Genomic DNA, 24,106 nt, shown 5'->3' on the forward strand with positions numbered 1-24,106 from the left:
TTGTGATTATGCCAATGCTAGGTTAGACGTAACTATAGTATTGCGATTATTCCATTGTTTTTATCACAGCGAGAGTTGGGTATAAACGGATTTGAGTAAATTAATTTAGGGTTTGATTCATATCACGAGAGTAGTTATGTTTGATAATTGGGAAGTCAGAGTAATGTGTTTAATGTCTTTAATATGCAAGATACCATGAGAATAGGATTGAATTGTATGTTAGGGAAGCCATTGATACTCGAGAGAGATCCTTGGTATTAATTAGGGTTTACTTTTCCCCGTTCGATTGAAATCGTATGTTAAGGGTAGAATTACAATTGCATCGATAATAATTGTGGTGAAACTAGATCTTGGATGTTTTAAGTACTTGATTTAATCATCTCATTTAGTTTATTTTCGAATTCTTCTCATACTTAGTTCCTTAGATAATTGATTATAATTGATTCTTGCTTAGTAGAAATTCGAGTCTATTTAATTATTTTTGAACCTTAGTCTCTTGGGATCCGACCCTTACTTGCCAGTCTACATTAGTATTGGTCTGTTAGGTTATTTTTGATAGGTACGCGACACGCCTACCAATTTTGGCGCCGTTGCCGGGGACTAACGGTTTCATTAGAATTATTTGTGATTCATCTTTACTAAGTTTATTTCGTTGCTTCGGCTATTTTACCTTGTGTTTTTGATGCCTTTCTCTAGTTTTTCTTATGCATGCCCACACGTAGCTCAGGTTCAGAAGATCTTGAACCATTTGATTCTAAGATCGAGGCAACTATAAGAAGAAGGAGAACAAGGAACAGACGCAGGAGAAACATGGTAGACCAACCAACGAAATCCCTCTTGGAGTACGGTATTCTTGATACGACTACCGGAGTCCTTTCAAGCATCATAAGACCACCAGTCACGGCTCAGCACTTCGAGCTCAAGCCACAGTTCATACAGTTCATCTCCAATGATTCATTCGCAGGGCTACCACATGATTGCCCCGTAAGTCATATAGATAGCTTTTTGGAGAAATGTGATACTATGAAGTTGAACGGTGTTACAGATGATGCAATCAGACTACGCCTTTTCCCCTTCTCACTTCGAGACAGGGCAAAGGAGTGGTTAAGAGATGAAGGCACTGGCTCGTTCGATACATGGGACAAGTTAGTGAAAGCCTTCCTAGTGAAGTTTTTAGGGAATGAGAAGACTGCAAGATTGAGGAATGAGCTACAAACTTTTAGGCAGTCAGATGATGAGTCTCTCTATGAGGCTTGGAGGAGATTTAAAAGATTGCAGAGACAATGCCCTCACCATGGCATTCCAGATTGGATTTTGATGCAGACCTTTTACAATGGCATGACTCACGAGTTCCGTATTTACATAAATGCTGCGTCAGGAGGTTCTCTCTTGACAAAGAACCCCACTGAAACTAGGGAGCTCATAGAGAAGATGGCTGCCAATGATAACTATCATCCTGGAGGCCGAAACACTGTGAAAAAGGGAGGTAAACTTGATGTTGATGCTTTAACTATGCTAACTAGTTCTGTGCAGGCACTAACAAGCAGGTTTGATAAGTTCCAAGCAGGAACTTCTAACACCCCACAGGAGTTATGTCAGTTATGTCATGTGCAGGGTCATGTTGCTCCAGATTGCCCACAGATTTCGCAGAATGCGGAAGAGATGTCAATCGAGCAAGCCAATGCTTTCTACTCCTCTAACCCAAAGAGGCCTTATGACCCTTATTCCAACACCTACAATGAAGGATGGAAACACCATCCCAACTTTTCCTACAAAAACTCCCAAGCGCAACAAAACCCTCCACCACCACCTCAACCCAATACCTACAACCAACCACCACCAGGCTTCCAACAGAAACCACCCAATGCCCAACAACCTATGCAACCACAACCTCAGAAATCAAGCCTAGAGGTGACCTTAGAGAGCTTCATAACCGCAACAAACAGTGCCATCCAACATCAAAATAGCTCTATCCAACAGTTACAGGCCCAGAGTAAACTTATGGAGAATCAAATAAGCCAATTGGCCAACCAATTTAACCAAGCTTTAAAGACTCCAGGAACCTTCCCGGGCCAGACAGAACAACCTCAAAGAGCCCAAATGAATTTTGTAGCCCTGAGGAGTGGAAGGCAGTTGGACGATCTTCCTACCATGGAGCCATCAAGGGAGGTTAATGAAGAAGCAGAGGCAAGTGAGAAGGAAGTAGAAGATGCTAGGGTTGAGGAGGCATCAAAGGAAACACCACTAAAGCCACTTGCTCCATATGTGCCCAAGATTCCTTTTCCTCAAAGGTTAGCACAAGCTAAACTTGAGAAAAAGTTCAGTAAGTTCCTCGATACTCTTAAAAAGCTTCATATTAATATTCCATTCCTAGATGCCATATCTGAGATACCTTCTTATGCAAAATTTCTAAAAGATATGTTATCTAACAAGAGGAAATTAGAAGAGAATACTACTGTTGCTTTGAATGCAGAGTGTAGTGCTATTTTGCAGAACACTCTCCCTAAGAAATTAGGAGATCCAGGTAGCTATTCAATTCCAGTGAAGCTCGGAGATATTGAGATCAATAGGGCACTATGTGATCTAGGTGCAAGTGTGAGTCTTATGCCGCTGTCCATATGCAAGAAGCTACAGCTGGGTGAGCTTAAACCCACACGAATATCTCTACAACTTGCAGACAGGTCAGTGAAGTTTCCTTTGGGTGTACTTGAGGATGTACCCCTCAGAGTAGGTAAGTTTTTCATTCCATGTGATTTTGTTGTGATGGAGATGGAAGAAGATGTGAATGCTCCGATCATACTTGGTAGACCTTTCCTAGCTACTGCAGGTGCAATCATAGACATGAAGAAAGGTAAGATCACTTTTGAAGTAGGTGATGAAAAGTTGGAATACTCACTTTTGAATGTCAAGGGTGCTCCCTCTACGGGAGACACTATTTATCAGATAAGCCAACTTTCGCAACAGGTGAACCGTCTATCGACTCTTCAAGATCAAGCGAAGGTTCAGAAAGAACAATGCAATGCTATCTTCCTGAGAAGAGATGAACTATTCCCGAAGCAAATTGTTGAGAAGGTGTGCATCAAGGAGCCTAGAAAGGACGTAAAGAGCAAGGATGTTCAAGGCTCCAAATATGTAGCTCCACCGGCCAATGATGAACCGATGCCCTCCTCGCAACGGTTATCAAAAGCCGTGCTTGATGGGCATAACTCTATGTTCGATTGTGGTACCTGTTTGAGAATCGATGCTACTAACCCCCCGTTTGATAGGTGTGTGTTTGACAGGAATTTCGTGAAAGGGAAGGATAAAGTTCCACCCGATGGCATGTTTGGCTATGTGAAGGTGAATTCGGTTATAAGGCAAGTGAATAAGCCGATGAAGGAGTCGCTTGGAGGAATTCATGAACAACATCGCGGTCCTCCTTCTCCGTGTAATGATCCCGGTTGAGCCAACAAGGGAGGTCGAGCTAAAGACCTTTTAAACAAGCGCTAAATGGGAGGCAACCCATTCTCGAGTTTTTACTCTTATTTCGTTAATTTTTCTTCATTATTTTCATTATTTTTTTTCTTGATTTTTTTTTTTTTTTTTTTTTTTTGATTTGATTCTTGTGTCTAGTTTTTGATTTGTTTGTGGTCCTTTTTATATAGGTGAAAAGTAAGCAAAAAGAAGAAGAAACAAGGAGGAAAAGCGCCAAAAGGAAGGAAAAAGGAGAAAAATCAATTTCTGCAGAGGCATCTGAGGCAAAAAGTTTGGGAGTTAAATTTTTAGAGAGGCACGTCCGTGCCTTAGGTTTTCCGTATTTTTTTTATTTATTTTCAAAAAAAAAAAAAATAATAATAATAATAATAATAATAATAATAATAATAAATAATAATAATAATAATAATAATAATAATAATAATAATAATAATAATAATAATAATAATAATAATAATAATAATAATAATAATAATAAAATCTGCAGAGGCACGTCCGTGCCTCTGAGGCAGAGAGTCAAGGAGTGCAATTTCGTGCCTCCCCAATAATAAGGCACGTCCATCATGTCGTGCTAAGCATGGGTGACTTGAGGAGGGATGTTAGTGACACGCAGAGGGCGGTCACGAACCTATCGATGTCCCATGATAGCATGGCGACGACTTTTGGAGACCTGCGAGATCAGCTCGCCGCCTTCCAGGCCGAGTTCTATGACATCGGGGGCATGATGCGACAGCACTTTCAGGGCGGTCCTAGCACCGACCCGAGGTATGGCTTTCCCCCCACCCCTCTTGATCAGTAGGTTGTTTCCCCTTCCCCTTGTTCATTTAACACTGTTATATGCATACATTGAGGACAATGTATGATTTAGCTTGGGGGAGGATTTGCTTTTCACCTTGTATATATTAGATTTATTTCAGTTTTTGGGTAGTTTATTTCTTTCTAGTGTCGAATAATATGCCATTGCATGACTATGCTTCTATGATTATAATCACATATGTGTGCTTTTTGAACAAAAAAAAAAAAAAAAAAAAAAAAAAAAGAAAAAAAAAAAAGAAAAAAAAAAAAGAGTTTTTGAAAACCCATTCATTGATGTGCTTGGATTTGAGCTGGGTTGTGGCCAGGATGGTCTCCCCGCTCTACTTATGTGAATAGTTTGTGTACCCGGTGAGAGTCTTGAGCCTTATTTGACTGATTTCACTCTACCTCAGTCATGTTTCTTCTTGTGTGATTAGATTGTCCTTCATATAATCGAATTCTTGGTCTTGCTTTTTGACTATTTGAGACTTTATGATGCATGTCGCGAAAAGATGATTGAAATTTCCTTGTAGAAATTAGAGCCTCCACATTTTAGGCCTTCATGTTTTTTCTTTTTTTTTTATTTATTTTTATTTTACATTCACCCGTAGGTTGAACCAATTTGAGCCATATTAACCCCTTCTTGATACCCTACATTTAAAGCTTTAGAGCTATTTTTCTAGGTTTATTTTGAAGGTGTTTTACATTTGTTAAGCCCTATGAGTGTGAATGATGTTGGTTAAAAAAAAAACAAAAAAAAAAAAAGAAAACAAAGAGAAAAGAAGGGAGATTATGAGAAAAGAAAAAGGAAAAAAAAAAAGGAAGAAAAGAAATATGGTCTTAAAGGCCCTTTGAAAAAAATCGAGAAGTCTTCCATTTTATTTTTATTTAATCCCTTCCTCTTTGTGTGAAAAAAAAAAGGGGAAGGAAAGAATAAAGGGCTATGTTTATAATTGTATGGAGTTGGAGGAAATAAGGTTGGATTGAACCCGACATTTGAATGTGTAGTGGGATTAGGATTTATTTTATTTTGAGCACCACATTCCCAAAATACGTCGTCTAACCCTTATTTACCGAGCTTACCTAATATGGATTTCATGATTTTCGTGTTTGCATCAATCACTAAAAGTGGAGAAAGTCACATTGCAAGCCTAAAGAGGTCGGTTGTGTGAAGTTGATATGCATGCTATGCTTAGGTTGAGTGGCTTCATTTTTCACCCCGAAAACACATGAGCGTTATTATTTTTATTTTTCACAACTAAAGTGAGAACTATTCATGTTTGTGTGAGTAGGTATGGGGAGATGTGTGGTAAGATTGGTTGTCAAGTCCAAGTATATGAGATGAATGGTGGTTTTTATGCATGTTGACTCTTGATTTCGTTTTTTTTTATCGTGGTTTTGAACTTGATGGCACATTGTGATTGTTTGAGGAGTTGTCATTCTCCTCCCTTGTGATTCATGGTTAAATGCTTGAGGACAAGCATTAGTTTAGCTTGGGGGAGTTTGATATGTCGTGTTTTGTGTATTTTATTTGGCTTATTTTTAGTTAGTTTTGTTAGTTTAGTTGAGTTTTTGAGTCTGTTTTGGCGTATTTTGGTTTAGTTTTGATAATCCAATGCTTTTATGGGTAGTTTTGTCGTTTTTGATGTTTTTCAGGAATAATGAAGCTAATTTGGATCCATTACGAAGCCATGAAGTTAAGCCAAGGCCCATGAAGCTTGATGATTGAAGAAAAGGCAAAATAGGGAATTTTAGAGCTAGGCACGGCCGTGCCTACTCTGAGGCACGTCCGTGCCTCCAAGCCATATGCAGCACCCTTTATTTCGACCCTAGGCACGTCCGTGCCCAGCATCAGGCACGTCCGTGCCTGGAAGACAGAAGCTGCAACAATTATGCTACGTACAGAGGCACGTCCGTGCCTATGGAGAGGCACGTCCGTGCCTCCTGGGATTCTTGTGCGCCAAGGCTTGGCTGATTTTCTTATCTTTTTAGGTTTATATAAATACTTTTTAGCCTTGTTTTCTGGGGGAATCATTAAGTTTATATTATTTTTCAATTCCTATTATTAAGAACGAGTTCCCCATTATTTTTCTAAATTTTTGTAATTCAAGATTCAAGATTCAAGCTTTCTACTTTCAATTCTATTCAAGATTTGGTATTTATTATTCATCCTTTGTTATTTAATTATGTTTTCATTATTTATTATTGTTTTTGTTTCTTTAATCATGTGTGAGTAGATTCTTTAATTCAAGGTCTAGTGTAGCCCTATTATTATTGATGCATGAATTAAATCTTTAAATTCTTTAATGACTTTAACAATTGAATTGCTAAATTGATTGTGATTATGCCAATGCTAGGTTAGACGTAACTATAGTATTGCGATTATTCCATTGTTTTTATCACAGCGAGAGTTGGGTATAAACGGATTTGAGTAAATTAATTTAGGGTTTGATTCATATCACGAGAGTAGTTATGTTTGATAATTGGGAAGTCAGAGTAATGTGTTTAATGTCTTTAATATGCAAGATACCATGAGAATAGGATTGATTGTATGTTAGGGAAGCCATCACTAGTAGAATAAACTAAATTGGAAGCGGTTCAAACCCCCTAATTGGAAGCGGTTTTGAACCGCTTCGGTTTGGGGGGCTTCCCATAGCAACTTTAAATGGGAAGCGGTTCAAACCGCTTCCAATTTGAGGGAATGGGAAGTGGTTTGATGCCTGAACCGCTTCCCATTATAGCTCTAAAAAAAAAAAAAAATTTCACCAAAACCTTTCTTCAACCCAACGAACAGGGCGTCCAGGCTAATAGAACGAAGGAAAATTGATAAAAAAAAAAAATAAATATAAAACATAAGTATGAAAATATATACTACGTTACGTATTTCCATTAATTAGTTGTAATATTACATTTATAATTCGTCCAAAAAATTACATTTATAATTCAGAAAAAAAATTACATAAGTATGAAAATATATACTACGTATTTCCACCACCACGCATCTGCAATTCAGCCACCACCACGCATCTGAAGCCACCACCCATCTAATGCCACCTACGCATCTGACATAGAATTGAAACAAATCTCAACAAATTTACTCATTATGCAAAAAAATTGAAGCAGAATTGAAACAAATTCATTAACCCATCAACTAATTTACGAACCCTAACCAAATTTCAACTCAAAAATTGCAAATAAACCATAAATTGAACCGATTCAAGGCAATCAAACATAAAATTTGATCAAGATAAATTTTGAAAAAAGAATTAAACTAGATCTGAATTCTTACTGAAATTGCGTTGTGCGGTGTTGTTGTTGTTGGCGTGGCGTTGTTGCTCGGTGGGTTGCTCGGTGGGTTGCTCGGTGGGTTGCTCGGTGAGTTGCTCGCTGTTGCTCGGTGGTTGTTGCTCGCTGGTGCCCGGTGATGTTGCTCGGTGTTGCTGTGTTGATTGGGTGCAGTGGTTGTCGGTGGTTGTCGTGGCCAAAGGAGATGGAGAGAGGAGAAGGAGATGGAGAGAGAGGAGAGAGCAGAGAGCAGAGATAAGGGGATGGAGAGAGATGAAAGGCGTGAGAAATTAGGGGAATGAGGACACAGAAGATTAAGGCATGAATTTATTATTAGTAGCCCGATTTTATTTGGCAAATGGGGAGCGGTTCATGTTCAAATCGCTTCTAATTATAATATTTGGGAGCGGTTCACCCATAACCGCTTCCCATTTGTATTTTTTTTTTTAATTTTTTTAAAATTGGTTTTTGGAAGCGGAATTCAATAACCGCTTCCAATTTGTGGCTTCCAATTTAGTTTATTCTACTAATTGATACTCGAAAGAGATCCTTGGTATTAATTAGGGTTTACTTTTCCCCGTTCGATTGAAATCGTATGTTAAGGGTAGAATTACAATTGCATCGATAATAATTGTGGTGAAACTAGATCTTGGATGTTTTAAGTACTTGATTTAATCATCTCATTTAGTTTATTTTCGAATTCTTCTCATACTTAGTTCCTTAGATAATTGATTATAATTGATTCTTGCTTAGTAGAAATTCGAGTCTATTTAATTATTTTTGAACCTTAGTCTCTTGGGATCCGACCCTTACTTGCCAGTCTACATTAGTATTGGTCTGTTAGGTTATTTTTTATAGGTACGCGACACGCCTACCACCCACAAAACTCTTTTTTTTTTTTTTTTTTTTTTTTTTTGAAAAGGTAAGAAAAAAGAAAGAACATTAGGAGACCCTCCTCATGAGGGGAACTCCTAATGCGTCGGATACAAGAATAGGAAATAAACTAGAGTTATTGCAAGGTATAATGTCCATACTATCACTAACTAAAAGACCAATATTAGCTATTCAGTCAGTTGCTCGATTTGCTTCACGATATACGTGTCGAATGCTCCAACTGTCGAAGTTGTTGAGAATAAGACGCATGTCTGCAATGATATGATCAATCTGCCACAGGGCCGCCTATAAACCTTTAACTGAGTTAATAACCATGACATTGTCGCCTTCAATATATGGATGTTTTTTATGCCTTGTTCCATCGCAAGCAGGATGCCCCTGTGGAGAGAAAATGCTTCAGTTATGAAAGCTTTAGTGTTGCCGAGGTTGAACGTGCATGCGCATTGAAGATTGCCGATGCTGTCTCGAATGATGATACTCGCTGCTGCTGAATTATATTGAAACGAGCCGTCGAAGTTTAGTTTGGAATAATTGGTAGGTGGGGCCTATAAAACTCAATTGCCATTAACTATGTAGCAAACATCTTGCCACCGCTTTGTCGTGTATACTCGACTTATCATCTTTATTTGATATTCGAATTATCAACTACTCATTCCGTCCCATAATGTATTTTCCATTGTGAAATTTTCACAAGAATTAAGGAATTTGAAAAATGTATGATTTGCAATTTTTATTTTACATTTGTAATTGAATTTTTTTGGAAAGTACACAAATAAGAAAAATATTATGGGACGGGGGAGTATTAATTTATTAGTTGAACCTTGGTTATTATCTTCTCATAAAAAATTGAGTTTGGTATTTTGGTGAATGCAATATGATATTATGGGGTATGCTTACCCGACATTTGAGTAATATGATGGAGAGAACCAGAGAAATACAAGGTTGACATTGACAAAATACACGATATATTTCTGCTTATTTTCTTCTTTTTTTTTTTTTGCTCCATTGATGCATCAAATCGTTAGATTGTATTATATGGGTGAATTGTCATCAAATCGTCACTATTTAATGAATTCTACTTCAAATGTATTAGGAAGATTTGTAAACTTATTGTAGGAATGTAGGCAACCAAGATGGACAATCCAGGAACATAGCATGGGTGGTGCGTCCTCCAATCCAGTCCTTAGGTGTGACAACTTTACTTACTATATTTCTAATTTAAATTTATTTATTAGTTATGATCTGTGTATGTAGTAATTTGTTTATCAAAAAGATTATGTTATGGGTTTGTTTAATTTGATTGACTTTTGAATCTGGGTTTTCGAAGAATTTTGAGGTTATTTTTTGAATTCATGTACTCTATTATGTTTGGTTTATTGTTAATTTAGGACAGTTTTACGTACAACGGCTAAATAAAATGGTCGCCACTATACTAAATAAAATCACAGCCGTTAATTTGTATTTGGCAATCAGGCTGTTCGTTGAGATGACTTGGTAGTTTTATAAATAAAAAAAAAAAAAAAAAAAAAAAAACTTTGACCAAAAAAAAAAAAAAATCCCCCCAATTTTTTTCAGTTTCCTTCTCTTCTGATGTACCGTACTTCGTAGTCTGCTATTCTTTTCTCTCTCTCTTTCACCCCTTCTCCTTTGCAAATCCTTCTTCAATTGATTGTTATGTTCATCTAATTATATGAAATCGAGTTTTGATCCCTTCTTCTCTTCCTTAGGTTGAATTTAGGGTTTTCTTTTTTCCCAAAAAAAAAAAAATTAAAGGAGAAGGAACTGAAAACAAACGTGGGGGGATTTCTTAATTTTTCTTGGTTAATTTTTTTTTGTTGTTTTTTGTTTTTTTTTTTTTTTTTTTTTGGTAAAATTACAAAGTCATCTGATCGAAGGGCCATAATTAATCAGATACAAATGAACGGCTGAGATTTCATCAATTGCAGTGGCTACCATTTTGTTGTAGCCATTCAAAAGTCTTCCATCTAATTTAAGGCTTGCCTTGAATAATTAAAGTTTGGATTTTATGTTATGGGTTTGTTTGGTTTTGATTGAATTTTAAATCTGGGTTTTGGAAGAATTTCTCATATTAATAAAAATTAGAGTAACCATTAAAACCTAGGGTCTGTGTTCGTCATTCCCTTCCAATTCACAAAAAACAATTCGAATAACACCATACATACAAAACCAATATTTTCATGAACAACAAAAACAAATTATCAAAAAAGCGCAGTTGATAATCAATATCATCAAAACCCTAAACCCTAACTAAACCCGCCAAAAAAAAAAAAAAAAAAAATTACAATTTTCTCAAGAAAACAACTCGAATACATAAGAAACGAAAGCACCTTGCAATATTACTGAGAATCGGGTTGAAATTATGAAGAATTGCCTTCGTCTTCCTTAGCCAAACTGGAGAACGCTTCTAGAATAGGGAATCAAGTTCAATAAGAGAAAATAGCACCCTTTCCCATGCCATGTTAGCTAAGTAATAATGTGTTTATGTCAGTTAACCAAGGTCTAACTCACCTTGAGTTAATTGATGTTAATTATCACCGGAAAGTAAAAGTTAGGTCCTTAATTGTGAAAAAAAAAGTGAAAGGTCCTTAACGGTGAAAATGTGAAAAGTGAGGTTCTCCTTTTATGCTTAACTTATATTGTTTCATTTATTTTGATATTATTTGCAGATTTAAAATTTGTGTTTATGATATGTTCTGTCCATTTTAACCATTTATATTAGACATAAGTGATATAAGTGATTGAAACTACCCATTGAGAAACGTTGTAAACTTGTAACCCATATAAATCACATTATTAACAATTTAGCACGGTCACACGTTTTAATATTTTTAAAAATAAAAACTCAAGCATGATTTTACTGGAAAACAAAGCACTAAGTAAGGGGAAAAAAAAGAAAAAAAAATACACGGATTAACAAAAAAGAAAGAAAAAAAAAAAAAAATACGTAGTACATAATCCAGAAAAAAGATTCTTTCAAAAAAAAAAAAAATCCAGAAAAAAGAAGAAATTGATATGCAAGGAGGCAAGGACTGCGACTATAATTTTGATCCTGATGCAAACATCGTCCCTCTCTTAGTCTCTCCCTCCTTATCCTTCCTTATTTATTCCCTCCACAAAAACTGTATTTCAAATTCCAGAATTGCCAAGATCTCCAATCCAGGGACATGGGTGCTACCTCCTCCAATCCAGTCCGTAGGTTTGTTCTATATTTCTAATTTAATTCTATTTATTTATTAGTTATGATCTATGTATCAAAGAGATCATGTTATGGTTTTAATTTTGATCGAATTTTAAATCTGGGTTTTCTGGGTTTACTTTTTCTTCTGTGTTTGGTTTATTGTTAATTTAGGGCTTGCCTTGATTGAATTCTCTTGAATAAAAATTTAATGGTTGGTTTTTGGAAGTAAAGGCGAAAACTTGATCATCTGACTCTAAAGACTTGTTTTTTATTGCTAAAGTTTGGATTTTATGAAATAATTCAAACTGTTCCAATTGCGATTGTTATTTTGTTTCTACTTTGTTTGCAATTTGTTTTTCATTGTTTTGGTAATCCGTAATATAAAATTCCCCTATTTACCCAAAAAACAATATTGTTACTACATGAGATTCGGTTCTCTTGGTGAATTAGGTAACACTGGTTTCAATTTCAAACCCATTGATTATTTTCTGATATATTTTTCCTCCTTCAGGTGTAAGTTATTAGACTTGGAGGAGCGTAGGCCCATTAAACGACTCAAAAAAGGGGATTCTGCTCATGGTAATGGTATACTGTTAGAAGATAGAATCAGCAGTTTACCTGATGCTCTACTAGGAGACATACTCTCATTCCTTCCTACTAAGGATGCTGTTGTTACCAGTGTATTGTCTAGGCGATGGAGGCGTGTTTTCACCTGGGTAACACGACTCCATTTTGACGACTCACCTATATCTCTTTGTGTGGACCGTCCTTGTATGCCTGATTCTTTCCCCAATTTCAAGAGATTTGTTGATAACTTATTGCAACTGTGTCACTCTCACAACATTACCACTTTTAGACTTCACTTTGGCAGGGATGATCTAAGCCCTTACAAATTTGGAAGGTGTAAAAAAGGTTGTTTACCTCAGTTAAACCCTATGCATCTTAATACTTGGATGTGTTTTCCATTAACCCGTGGGGTTAAAGAACTTGACATTCGTGCTCGCGTTAGGGAACCCGGTAAGCTGCCTTCGGCCCTCTTTGGTTGTCCAACACTCGAGGTGTTAAAGATCAATGTGAATCTTCATCTTGAAGTTCCTCTGTCTTTCTGTTTGCCAAACTTGAAAGAGTTCAATCTCACTTTACCCGTCATTCCTGATGGTGACTTCGCGACTAGGCTAGTTTCAAGCTGTCCATCCCTTGAACACTTGACTCTGGATGGTTACTGGAATCCTTTGAAACCCATTATTATATCTTCACCATCACTTCGTAGATTATCTGTATGTACTCATAGTTTGGGTAGTAGTTACCTAAGGACCGAGGTTGTACTTGATGTTACTAATGTGGAGTATCTAATGTATGACGACGTTTCTGCATCTCACTACTGCATTGGAGATCTGAATGCTCTTGTTGAAGCTGAAATCAACCAAAGTGTTCCTGAGGATACGCTTAACCTTCTTTGGCGGTTGTCTAATGTTCGTCGTTTGTTTCTGATGGAATCATGTGTAGTGGTTTGTCCTTTGATCACCTTCAACCTTTTGTTTGTGCTTCAGAAATACTACTGTACTTTATCAATAGAGTTGACTGATTTGCTCTTTTTTGATCTAGGCTCTGCATCTTTGTGAATCAGAGCAGCTTAAGCTGCCTGTCTTTCGTAATCTGAGTCATTTGAAGCTTGGTTGTTCTGCCTTTATTAGTTGGTATACATTGTTGATGGAGCTGCTTAATTGTGCGCCTTTTCTAGAAACACTTAGTTTACCGGAGGTTAGTGTGATGTCTTCTATTCCAGATAATTTAAAGTGACTTTTTAACTATTCCTGTGAATGTTGTTGATATACGACTTTATCCTCTTATATTTTCAGGGAATCGTATTTGATGATGGTGAGGACGATGAACAGTATATGGAGATGTCTGGGCAAGAGTGTAAGTCTTGGAGTTGTACTCCCATAATCCCGTCTTGTTTGGCGAGTAATCTCAAAAGAATCTCAGTACACGATTACAAGCTGACAGAATGGGAACTGGAAGTGGTTAAATATTTTCTGAGAAGCTCATTAGTTTTGGAGGAATTGGATGTAGCTTTGGAATGTTGGAAGTCAGAGACTGAAAGGATATCACTCAACGAGACATTACAGAAGCTACCAAGAGCCTCAAAGACTTGTTCAATAAAAGTCCGTAGAGGGGACTATTGTATGGGCACTCTGTAGTAGGTTGAATAACCAATTTGGCAGTGCCTCGTACGTTTCTCCGTGTGTTCTGTACTAAGTTATAAAGACATGACTGATAGTAGAGGTGGGCAACGTGCCGTGCTGGGCCGCCGCGGGCCGTGCCTCGCCGTGCCTGGTGGTGGCCCGTGTCGTGCCGTGCCGGGCCACCATTTAGCACACCCCAGCCCACGGCACGGCACGGCCAACATGCCTGGCGTGCCGTGCCGGGCACCGGGCCGCCTGTAATTTGTTTAATTTTTTTTGAACAACTTTTAAAATGGATATACTATTTAAATAATTTTATTAATTTATATTTATGTTTTTTATATTATTATTGTTCTTTTTATTATTATTATTATTATTATTATTATTAGGAAAAATTGCAAGGAAGGTCCTTTAAAAAAAAAAAAGTGGCACAGAAGGCCCTTTTATGGTGTTTTAGTTGTGAGGAGGGTCCTTTGATCAAACTCCGGCGTTGACCTTTATATTCCGGCCATAAAATGCCACATGCCGGTCACGTGACCTCTTAAATGATTTTGTTTTTTCTTTTTTTCCCTTTCCCTCTTCTTCCTCGATTTCCCCTTTCCCCTACAATTTCCCTCCCTTATTAACCCTAATTTGAGAAGAAAACTTCAATTCTTAACCCAGAAACTACAATTGAAGGCCAATTGAAGGCATTTAACGCGAGTCGAACAAGGGTAAGGTGGCAATCCCACATCAATTTCAAGTTTACTTTTGGAAATTGAAATTTTTCTTTGTTTGTTGTTCATTGTAGTTGCGCAATTAATAAAGAGGTGTAACTGACATGGTTAATTGGCAGAAGGATGTGATAAATGTGTTGTTGGCTGAGAAACACAGGATGGCCACCGACCAAAATGTCCTAAAGGCAAGAGTGACATGTTTGGAGCATGAGAACAGAAGACTGATTGAGCAAGTTCAGCAAATGCCTAGACATCCAATTGCAAACAGGGTCGGTGATGGTGTGATTAGTAATGATCAGTTGTTCATCTTGCTAGTGTTGTGTGCAATTGTATCAGTGTTGGCTAGTACATTAGTTGTGAAACTGTTTGGTTAAAGGTTGTATTAGTTGTTTAGGCATGTTGTTCTTAGTTGGAAATTTGTAATGAACCAATTTGGTTGTTCTTAGTTGGAAATTTGTAATGAACCATATTATTATCAATGAGAAATGAAATGAACACATATTTGGAACTAAAATGCTTCAATATTCTTGTTTAATTCATTCCAGAGCATTCAAAATACAACACATAAGTTCCAAAAGGCTACCCAAGTTCCAAAATGCTGTTAACATGTCCATACATAAACATAAAAGTCACATACACATAAGTGACATACAAAACATGAAAGCTAATTTAAGCTAGCACAACTAAGACTTAGAAGTTGATCCCTGCAGTATCCTACTCATTGAGGTGGTCTTCTGCTTCCTGGGCTTAGCAACAGGGACCTTTTCTTTGCCCTTTGCTTGACTTGATGCAGCTGGAGTACCTGTTGGCTGGGAAGGCTGTGTTGATGCCTGAGACAGAGGTGGACCTTGAGACAGTGACTGTAATTGTGGCTGCTGTGAGGGGTCGGTTGCTGCAGTAGATGTTTGTGCTGTTGAGGTTGCTACCCCTTTTTGCTTCCTAGGCCTACCACCTTTGTTTTCAGCAGGTGGTGGTTTTAGAGGCCTAAAACTTTTCCTGGCATTGTGCTCTTTACCACCACATCTGGCACATGTGTTTGGCTTCCTTGCTCTCTTCATATTCTTACCTGTTCCCTCTCCCTGTGCTTTCTTCCTTTTCTTTTTAGAGGGTCTACCTGGCATGGCTCTGTAAACAGGGGCTGAGGCTGAGGCCTATCAGAATCACCCCATTGGTTATGTCCTGGCATTGCATGAAATGCTGGAGCATATGTAGCAGCATAAGTGGCAATGTGATAGGCTGGGTGTATAAAATCTTCATAGTTGAGTCTTCTTTTGGCTATGCAAGCTAAGGCATGCCAACATGGGATACCCATCAAAGTCCACCTATAGCAGCCACAAGTCTTGTTTTCAAGATTAACAACAAATGTCTCTTATTCATCATCCACCTCAAATTCATGCAAATCTGCTTGAATTATTCTCATGTTCCAAATCTGTTTCTGCCCTCTCTCAATCACCTTCACAACTGATGGCATGATTAAACCTTCAAAATCTTTCAAGCCTTCTCTCTTAGCACAACTTCTCTTCATGACATATCTTCTGATCCACTCCATTAAAGACAAGATTGGCTTTGTCCTAGCTTCCCGAAGGACATTGTTGAAACTTTCACAGCAGTTGTTTAGCAGCATCCCTAACTTTGCCCTATGACTAAAGCCATGTCTAGACCAGTGACAAACTGGTATCTCAGAAAGATATTGAAAAGCATCCTCACTCAACTTCCTAATCTCTTGCATAGGTTTGTCAAATTGATGCTGAATGGAAAAAAAACTGATCATAAGTACATGTATAAAGTTTGAGCTTTAAATTCAAGTGGAGGAAACAAACTAGTAAGACATACACACCTTAGTAGAACTCCTTGCAACCTTCCGGAAGCTCTCTTTGTATATCTGGCCTGGGAATTCGAGCTTAAAGTTTGCCCAAATATGTCAGCAACAAAACCTTGTTTTTGCATTTCGGATAACTGTGTTGAAAGCATCAAGCAGGCCCTGCAATTATTGGCACAGTGCAATGTTAATAATTGGCACAGAACAATCCTCACTCAATTTCATGAAAGCATTGAAGTTACCTTTTGTCTGTCACTCATGAAGGTAACTGGATCTTCATGCTCATGCACCCAAGTCACTGATGCAGCAACAGAGCGTATGTCATTGACCAGCAACTCAAGAAACCAAGTCCAGGTTTCTGAGCTCTCTGTTTCTACAACAGCCGAAGCAACTGGGAAAATATTGTTGTTACCATGTTTAGCAATAGCAGTAAGCAAAATCCCAGGCCAAGGTCCATTTAGATGACAGTCATCCACACCTAAAATGGGCCTGCAACTAGCCATGAATCCCTCTTTACATGGTTGCAAGCAAATGTACATCCTCTGGAAAATTGGTGGAGGGTTGTCTATGTTTTGTAGCTTCACAACTGCAGTGCTACCTGGATTGTACCTCCTGATTGCTTCAACATAATCCCATACTCTCTTGTACTCCTCTGCTGCATTCCCATGAATCATTTGCAATGCCATTTTTTTTGCATAATAACACTTGTAATACCCAAGTTCTACACCTAATTTTCTTCTCACTCTCTTCATGAAAGCACTCATTTTATATGTGGGGTCATCCCTCCAATCCTCCAAATACCTCTCAGGCCAGATACTCACTAGTAACATGTGTATTTACATGCTAATGCCCACATTTATGTTCCAGCATAAGACTTTTAATTTGAAAAGTCTCCTCATCTTTCAATTTCTTAGCATGTATCCTAAACAAACACTTCCTTCTAGTTGGACAATGACATGCAAAAATTTTTCCAAAGACAAAATTACATGCACACCTTTTAGCACAGTACACAGTTATCCTCTTACTCTTGTTGTGCAAAAGCATGTAACTGTATCCATTCTCTATTGCATGGTGTCTTAATGCCTTTCTAAACACCTTATGTGAAGCAAATTTCAACCCAGCAGTAAGGTTAATCTTACTCTTGAAGTCAACATCAGGGTTAAAAACAGGGTACCTAACTTCTTCATCATCTGAACCAGCTTGACTATCCAACTCATCCTGACTATCATTCAAGTCATCATCATCTTCAACTTGTACTTCACCTTGGTCATCACCTCTATGACTGTTCTGCTGCCTAGTATGAATACTCACCAAACTTCTATTCACATCTTCAGTTATCTCCTCATCAACATTGGCAGCAAACAGGTCATCATCACTTTCATCTTCAAAATAAAGATCACTCAAAACCACATCATCATCCTCATCCCCATCACAGTGAATAGCAGGATTCTCTTCACCTACTTCTGGAATGGAGTCAAGAGAAACAACTGGTTGTTGAGTGTATTTCAGGACCAGCTTCCTTTTTTTTTTGTTCTGGGTTGAAGAAGGGCTGGGTTGAGAGGCAGCAGTTGCATTTATGTTCAAGACAGGGATGGAGGAAGAAATGGGAATGGGTGGGCTTATATTTCCAGATCTAGGGTTCCTGCATTCATTAGCATGTGCTCCCTCCTTTAATCCACTCTTTTTCTGTCCTATGTCATCACTTTGAGCTGACTGTGACTCACCCCCAACAGATACCCTTTCCTTATCCGATGATGTGGCAACTGAGTCAGCAGACATATAACTACCTAATGATGTGGTCCCCCCTCAGATTCTGTATCAGTATAGAATCCCACACCTGGACCATACATAACCCTCCTGGTTAGAAATTTAGGCACATGTATCAAAAAAAGATGATACCACCCATCTTTCTCAGGTGTGATATCATTATCATCTTTCAACCTCTCCCTCCATGTGAGTGAATAACACTAGGCGAAAATACATAAAACGCACTGGTTCAAACCCCCCCCCCCCTATAGCACCGGTTTTGAACCGGTCTGGATTTGGGGGGTGCTAAAACCCCAAACATTTCGCACCGGTTTAAAATCGGTGCGAAATCTGCCTTTTTGCAGAACCGGTGCAAAAAAACCTAACTTTAGGCACCGATTTTTGACCAGAACCGGTGCCTAAAGTACTGCGCGCCTTAAACATTAAACACTTTAGGCACCTATTCTTACTGTGAACCGGTGCAAAAAACCTTTTTTTTTTTTTGGCTATTAATTAATTATATTAATACTAATAATAACCTGCACATCCTGCATTAATTCTACCATCAATGTATATTATAGTAACAATAATAATAATAATAATAATAATAATTATTATTATTATTATTATTATTATTATTATTATTATTATAATATTATTAATAATACTAATAATAATAATAAAAATTTCTAAATTGAAATAATAACAATACATAGATATTAATTAATAATCACAAATGCAATACAATAAAGTGCCATATATTTACAACTCCTTGTAAAAAAAAAAAAAGTGTCTCATGTACAAACAATACTAATTATTAATGTAGTTAACAATTTTAAATTAAAGTAAATGTGAAGAAAGACGCCAACATGTTTCGAACTTCATTAAGTTCTTTGCTCGTCAATGGACCTCCTTTCTGTACCTTGCAAAACTTGGATAAACAAACATTAGGTTAGAATTGTTAAAAATGGAACATATTAAAATATTTGGCTCAATAAAGAACAAGTCTGGGCTTGAATTGTTAAAAAATGACCCAAGATGAAGCCAACTATCGCAAGCCAAATCGAAGCAATGTTCCTGCCAAACTGTTTTCTAGACATCTAAACAGTATCATATAATTATCAACGTTTTTCATTTTCAGATAGCTTGGAAGCATGACAGACCAACTAAGATAGCAAGATGAGTAATTCTGGAGTTGAAGAACCAAATAAGGCCAGAATGTCAAATAAACCTAAATATACAAGGATGGTGATATGACAAAAATTATTGCCAGGACTAATATTTCAATAGGGCAGTGTAGCTAATGTGATATAGTGAAATTCATAAGTGTAGTAAAGCAAAGAAATGGATATACAGAATAAACGAATAAGCAGAGACTTTAGGAAAGTTTTAAAAATTGATCGGAATCGGATAAGATTAAAAAATCATATCGCACCTACAATCCCAGACCTCCAAATGGCTAGACTTCCTAACTACAGGCTAAAAACAAAGTAAAATCCACTCAGCAATTTTCTGATTCTTTTCAATCTCCTTGATCACTACTATATATGTATAATCTGCTTTCTTTCCTTCTCTACTATAATTTATTCTCAAATTACTCCCCAAGCTACCTCATAACAGAATTCTATTGTCATTTTCTATAATGCTCCACCCCTGGGTTAGTCTATTACATTATGTTAAATAATACCTTAATCAATTTCTGTTTTTAAACGAAGAAATTCTAATATTCATCTCCTGGAGCTAACTACTCACCCAAACAAAAATCACAAAATACTTCTATCACAAATAAACGCAGCTTTATAGAAGTTAGCTAACAAATGGGAGCCAAAGGAGGGAGGGATTTAAAAATAATAACCAATTAATAGAAAGAAACAAAAAATTAAAGAGGAAAAATGAATTGAAGGATTAAAGCTAAGGGAAGACAACTACAAAGCAGTGAAATTTAAACACTGTCACAAGCACTAAACTAATTGCAGTTTCAACAAGTCACACAACTACAGTGTCTTCCAATCAGAATGGCAACAAAAAAATCAGAAATTGAAGGATACAATTGAAAAAAGATTAAAGTGCAAGAAAAAAAGAAAAAAAATCTCGTAATAGAAAATTATACAACAATAAAATCACTGAAAGTTAAAGCAATACATGTTACATTAATAAAATGACTGTAAGAGACTCTCTGCACTTATGAAGTAATGTATGCTTAAAGGGTGTGTATCACAACTGATAGAATAGTACCTTGTCTGCAGATCCGGCTATAACTGAACTTTCATCCTGTGGAACAATCTTAATGCTGGTAACCTGCAAAAAAATGCAATGAAGTGTAAATAGTTTAACATTTACTAGTCCATATGGCTTTTGCATTGCAAAACCACGCATAAGAAAGACCTTTGAATGACCACTTAGTGTAGATACAATCTGTCCAGAAGGTCGATCAAAGACAACAGCATTTGTATCAGTCCCTCCGGACGCAATGATATCCTATAAAAGCATGGATATATAAAAGCATGGTTTGAACAACGGCACTTCGTGCCCTGCTCCTCTTACAGTCGCAAATGTTAGCCCCTCGACCTAGGTTTCTGGTCAAATTAACACCTCTAACTACCATACGACTATACCATTAAGAATTACTCAGTAGCAAAGCTCAGTCTAGTTGGTTCATTGCATTATTCGAATCAAGTTCATCGCGACTAGGAATCTATCAAAGTTAAAATTACTAAGAATGCATGTGTTCATATTTCCCTATCCTTTCCTCTGCCTTGAGCTCCTCAAAGAAGGATCCAACCTACAAAGTTGGACTAGAATGGGTTTTGTTTTTTTTTAGGGAGCCACAATAACGGGTAATATTAAATTGAATTTTTGTCCATTTGTCCCATCATACCATCAAGAAAATACGACATATATCGTGCTAAGACTAACTTCATCCATTTGATACGCTCATTTTAAATTAGCCTACATTATATAATATTTAACTAATTGATGAAACTAGCATGTGCCCGTGCTAATGCATGAGTTTTTAAGTTAGTTATAGTGAAAGTCTGTTTAAAAACACGGCATTAATAATAGACAATAATAAAACTATCCGCTCCATACGACCACACCCACAGAAGTATACTACGTAGCAGATAGAAGATAAATGTTGCTTAATTGTTACTTACGCAGCTAATAGGTTGGTTGGACCAAATACGAAGATTGAAATTGCTTCAAGAGCTATTGTTGTTGAATCAAGAGACAAATATCTGGAATCACCCTTGCTGTACTCTTTCCCTATAAAATCAAAAATATTAGCAAATCGAAAAGAAAAAAAAAGGTAATGTAGTCGAATTATAGTGAAGTGAGAATAATCACCCTTTAAACTAACTGAAGGAGTTGAATTAATTGATATGAGCAAGAGAATTACATAATTCGGCGAAAATGGATCCAGTCTTGTCCTTGTAGAATTACAGACATGTTGTTACTTGTTAGATCAATCAACAATAACAACTACTATATCCATTCGTTTATGTTACGGAGTTTTTACTATGTTTCACATTCGATTGTTTCCTTTTTACACTTGTTCCCCTTATTAGATAACAAAACAAATAACCCATCAACAAAGATTAAATCATTTGAAGTAATTACTATATATTGAAGGAGTAAATCAATAACAAGAAGTAGAACCTTAATCCCAATGATAGTCGGCTATATGAACCAAAATTTTATCTAAGGAGGCGTGATGCTAGAATATAAACAGAGTAAATCGAGTAGAAAAAAAATAATACCTGAGAGAATCCATGTGAAGCAGAAAACAGCAATTGAAGCAGCAGCAAAAATACCCAAAATGGTTTTTGCAGAGTAAAGATTAGGGATAAAATCTGACGCATTAAAATCTTTTGGAAAATTAGGAAGATGAACCTCCATTCTTCTTTCTGTTCTTCCCCAAATGATCTTAAATAATTAAAAGAAAGAGAAGTTTGACTTGAGATTTGTATGACAGTACATACAAGTTTTAGATTAATATATATACAATCATGAATCATGGACAAGTAATGTAAGAATTAAAAGCAAGATTATATACAGTAATATAGTTACAAAATAAATGCATGTAGTTAATTGGTCGCTGTCACACTCTAAGTTCAGGGCCGCCTTAAACTTATCAGGGACCCTGAGCTAATGGAGTTGTATAACCTCGCCAGTCACCAGTCTCACCACCCTGGTTTTAACCGGGAGAAATTTTGAAGTCGAGCTAATCCTTAGCTTCCTACTAGTAGATTTTAAACATGCTCCTCATCAGCCTCATATATGTGGGAATTCTCTGTATGCAAGCGAAGGAAAAGATGTACTCCGTATGACAGTAACTACAGGAGGATTACTTGATACACAAAATTAACTGTCAACTCTCCATGAGGCAAGAAAGTAATAGAAGAAATCGAAAACTTGCTGTAATGCACAGAAACAGATCATGTCGCATTTTCTTAAGATTAAAAATTAGTTTAGGGCCAAGGAGAACACATTATCAATACAGATCAAACTCCGTTAAAACAACAATGCTTTGCAGAACATCCGAACATATATAGTCTAAACCTAGTCCGCCTATCTATAACATTCTCCGCTCTCTACTAAGTCCAAACCTTCTCATCAAAAAACAGATAATGTAATATTACCATCAACTTCATTTGAATTTTCTCCTGATTATACCATCAGATTAACACAACTTTCTCCTGCAGGCAGTCCACTTATACGGAATTTTAGTGGTATTAGCGTGGAGAGCCTTCCCATTCTGCACGTCTGGCCTATTGTAGTATTTTTCAGCATACTTTTCGGTACATGGATCATACCCGGATAACTTTCTCAAAATCTGACAGGAATCAAAGAAAAAATTCATTGATGAAACACAATTTTCAGACATATTCTGGTATAAGTATAACAGTGTAAGACTCAAACTTACATGATGTGGACGGCGAGGCAACTTCATGCTCCTGTGGATTGAAACAGCAGCAGAGCCATCAGAGTTATTACACGGTGGTGCATAGATGTTGTATTGATCGATATTTCCAAATTCTTTATCATGGTTCATCAGGCAAACTAAAGGTAAAACCATCATCTTACCTCGAAGCTGGTTCAATGGAGGTGAGAAAGCTCAGAATCGGTGGAGGTGTAGCCGTGACAAGGAGGCCGTTAGGGTAAAGATGTAGCCGTGCGCGCTTCAATGACAAACCCTATATTACCACAACCCTAAAATTACTAAATTGAACAGAAAATCAACGACAAACCCTAGATTGCGAAAGAAAATCAATGAATTCGCACAACCACAAGAAAAATCTTACCTCGAAGTGAGTTCAATGGAGGCCAGAGCTGGTTCAATGGAGGTGCTGCTTCAATGGAGTGAGAAAGCGCGTAAACCAATTCAATGGAGAAAGAGCGAGCTGCTTCAATAGAGTGCAGAAGGAGATGCGAAAACACAGGGAGATGCGAAAACGGAGAGGGAAAGCTGGGAGGAAGAGCAGGAGATGCGAAAATGGGAGGGAAAGAGAAGAGCAGAACGAAGAGGGAAAGCAGGGGGAAAAAGAAAAAAGAAGAAAGAAAGCCTTAAACCGTTTTTATTTTTTTTAACATTTCGCACCGGTTTCGGTTAGAACCGGTGCCAAATCGCTCTTCTCCCTTTTTTTCGTTTGTAATTCGCACCGGTGCGAAAAGTCATTTAGCTTATCCCGCCCATTTCTTTTGCCACCGGTTTTCAAGAACCGGTGCAAAAGGTGCGGTGCCTAATTCATTTTTTCTACTAGTGTATAAGTTGTACCCGTGCTTCCTAAACCATAACTCACCCATTTCAGTGTACCCTAATTCCTTCTTAACCCAGTCCACAAATTCAAAGTAACACACTTCCTCGACATTAGGGTGCAAAGACGGACCATAAAACTCACTATCACCATACTCATCAGTTGTTTTCCCCTTTCTAGTCACAAAACTACCACCATAATATAGTCTTATGTTAATTGGCTTCGACATTTTCAAC

At 37.2% G+C, this 24,106-nt stretch overlaps 4 protein-coding genes across 12 annotated transcripts; 2 read left to right on the forward strand and 2 right to left on the reverse strand.

The window, feature by feature from the left end:
* Positions 1–810: 810 nt before the first annotated feature.
* LOC110685400 lies at positions 811–3,444 on the forward strand. Its single transcript, XM_021861931.1, has one exon. It carries the CDS (start codon positions 811–813, stop codon positions 3,442–3,444), a length of 2,634 nt encoding a protein of 877 aa, XP_021717623.1.
* A 7,663-nt stretch (positions 3,445–11,107) lies between these two features.
* On the forward strand, positions 11,108–14,139 carry LOC110685347 (F-box/LRR-repeat protein At1g06630-like). The gene is made up of 4 exons (XM_021861859.1): positions 11,108–11,665; positions 12,159–13,155; positions 13,253–13,408; positions 13,507–14,139. The coding sequence occupies exons 1-4, from the start codon at positions 11,634–11,636 to the stop codon at positions 13,846–13,848; spliced, it is 1,527 nt and encodes a 508-aa protein (XP_021717551.1). The 5' UTR covers positions 11,108–11,633; the 3' UTR covers positions 13,849–14,139.
* Positions 14,140–15,918: 1,779 nt separating this feature from the next.
* On the reverse strand, positions 15,919–17,054 carry LOC110685401. The gene is made up of 3 exons (XM_021861932.1): positions 16,611–17,054; positions 16,383–16,505; positions 15,919–16,296 (listed from the first exon to the last, which is right to left on the reverse strand). Exons 1-3 carry the CDS (start codon positions 17,052–17,054, stop codon positions 15,919–15,921), a joined length of 945 nt encoding a protein of 314 aa, XP_021717624.1.
* Positions 17,055–18,938: 1,884 nt separating this feature from the next.
* On the reverse strand, positions 18,939–23,707 carry LOC110685348 (probable 3-beta-hydroxysteroid-Delta(8),Delta(7)-isomerase). 9 transcript variants are annotated; one of them, XR_002503992.1, is made up of 6 exons: positions 23,418–23,707; positions 23,200–23,309; positions 21,460–22,038; positions 21,270–21,378; positions 20,350–20,412; positions 18,940–19,045 (listed from the first exon to the last, which is right to left on the reverse strand). XR_002503992.1 is itself a non-coding variant. In XM_021861861.1 (5 exons), the coding sequence occupies exons 3-5, from the start codon at positions 22,009–22,011 to the stop codon at positions 20,367–20,369; spliced, it is 294 nt and encodes a 97-aa protein (XP_021717553.1). In that variant the 5' UTR covers positions 22,012–22,038; positions 23,200–23,309; positions 23,418–23,706; the 3' UTR covers positions 19,146–20,366. The 9 variants fall into 9 exon arrangements, 3 of the variants coding, with proteins under 3 accessions (XP_021717552.1, XP_021717553.1, XP_021717554.1); XR_002503991.1 differs by having other exon boundaries at positions 19,023–19,036; XR_002503993.1 differs by lacking the exon at positions 18,940–19,045 and having other exon boundaries at positions 19,146–20,412; positions 21,460–21,542; positions 21,873–22,038; positions 23,418–23,706.
* Between the last annotated feature and the right edge of the window lie 399 nt (positions 23,708–24,106).

This window comes from Chenopodium quinoa, unplaced genomic scaffold (genome assembly GCF_001683475.1).
Source record: "Chenopodium quinoa cultivar QQ74 unplaced genomic scaffold, ASM168347v1, whole genome shotgun sequence".
In the NCBI taxonomy this organism is placed as follows: domain Eukaryota; kingdom Viridiplantae; phylum Streptophyta; class Magnoliopsida; order Caryophyllales; family Amaranthaceae; genus Chenopodium; species Chenopodium quinoa.

Excerpts from the sequence above, each read along its gene's own strand:
- LOC110685400 (XM_021861931.1), top strand. The coding sequence starts at position 811 with ATGGTAGACCAACCAACGAAATCCCTCTTGGAGTACGGTATTCTTGAT.
- LOC110685347 (XM_021861859.1), top strand. The coding sequence starts at position 11,634 with ATGGGTGCTACCTCCTCCAATCCAGTCCGTAG. Across the intron at positions 13,156-13,252 it reads TGATGGAATCATGTGTAGTG|GCTCTGCATCTTTGTGAATC; the intron begins GTTTGTCCTTTG and ends TTTTTGATCTAG. Across the intron at positions 13,409-13,506 it reads AAACACTTAGTTTACCGGAG|GGAATCGTATTTGATGATGG; the intron begins GTTAGTGTGATG and ends TTATATTTTCAG.
- LOC110685401 (XM_021861932.1), bottom strand. The coding sequence starts at position 17,054 with ATGGCATTGCAAATGATTCATGGGAATGCAGCAGAGGAGTACAAGAGA. Across the intron at positions 16,506-16,610 it reads TCATGAGTGACAGACAAAAG|TTATCCGAAATGCAAAAACA; the intron begins GTAACTTCAATG and ends CTTTCAACACAG. Across the intron at positions 16,297-16,382 it reads AAGGAGTTCTACTAAGGTGT|CATCAATTTGACAAACCTAT; the intron begins GTATGTCTTACT and ends TTTTCCATTCAG.
- LOC110685348 (XM_021861860.1), bottom strand. The coding sequence starts at position 22,130 with ATGATTCATGATTGTATATATATTAATCTAAAACTTGTATGTACTGTC. Across the intron at positions 20,413-21,872 it reads CTTCACATGGATTCTCTCAG|GTTACCAGCATTAAGATTGT; the intron begins GTATTATTTTTT and ends ATTTTTTTGCAG. Across the intron at positions 19,046-20,349 it reads TAGCCGGATCTGCAGACAAG|TTTTGCAAGGTACAGAAAGG; the intron begins GTACTATTCTAT and ends TGTTTATCCAAG.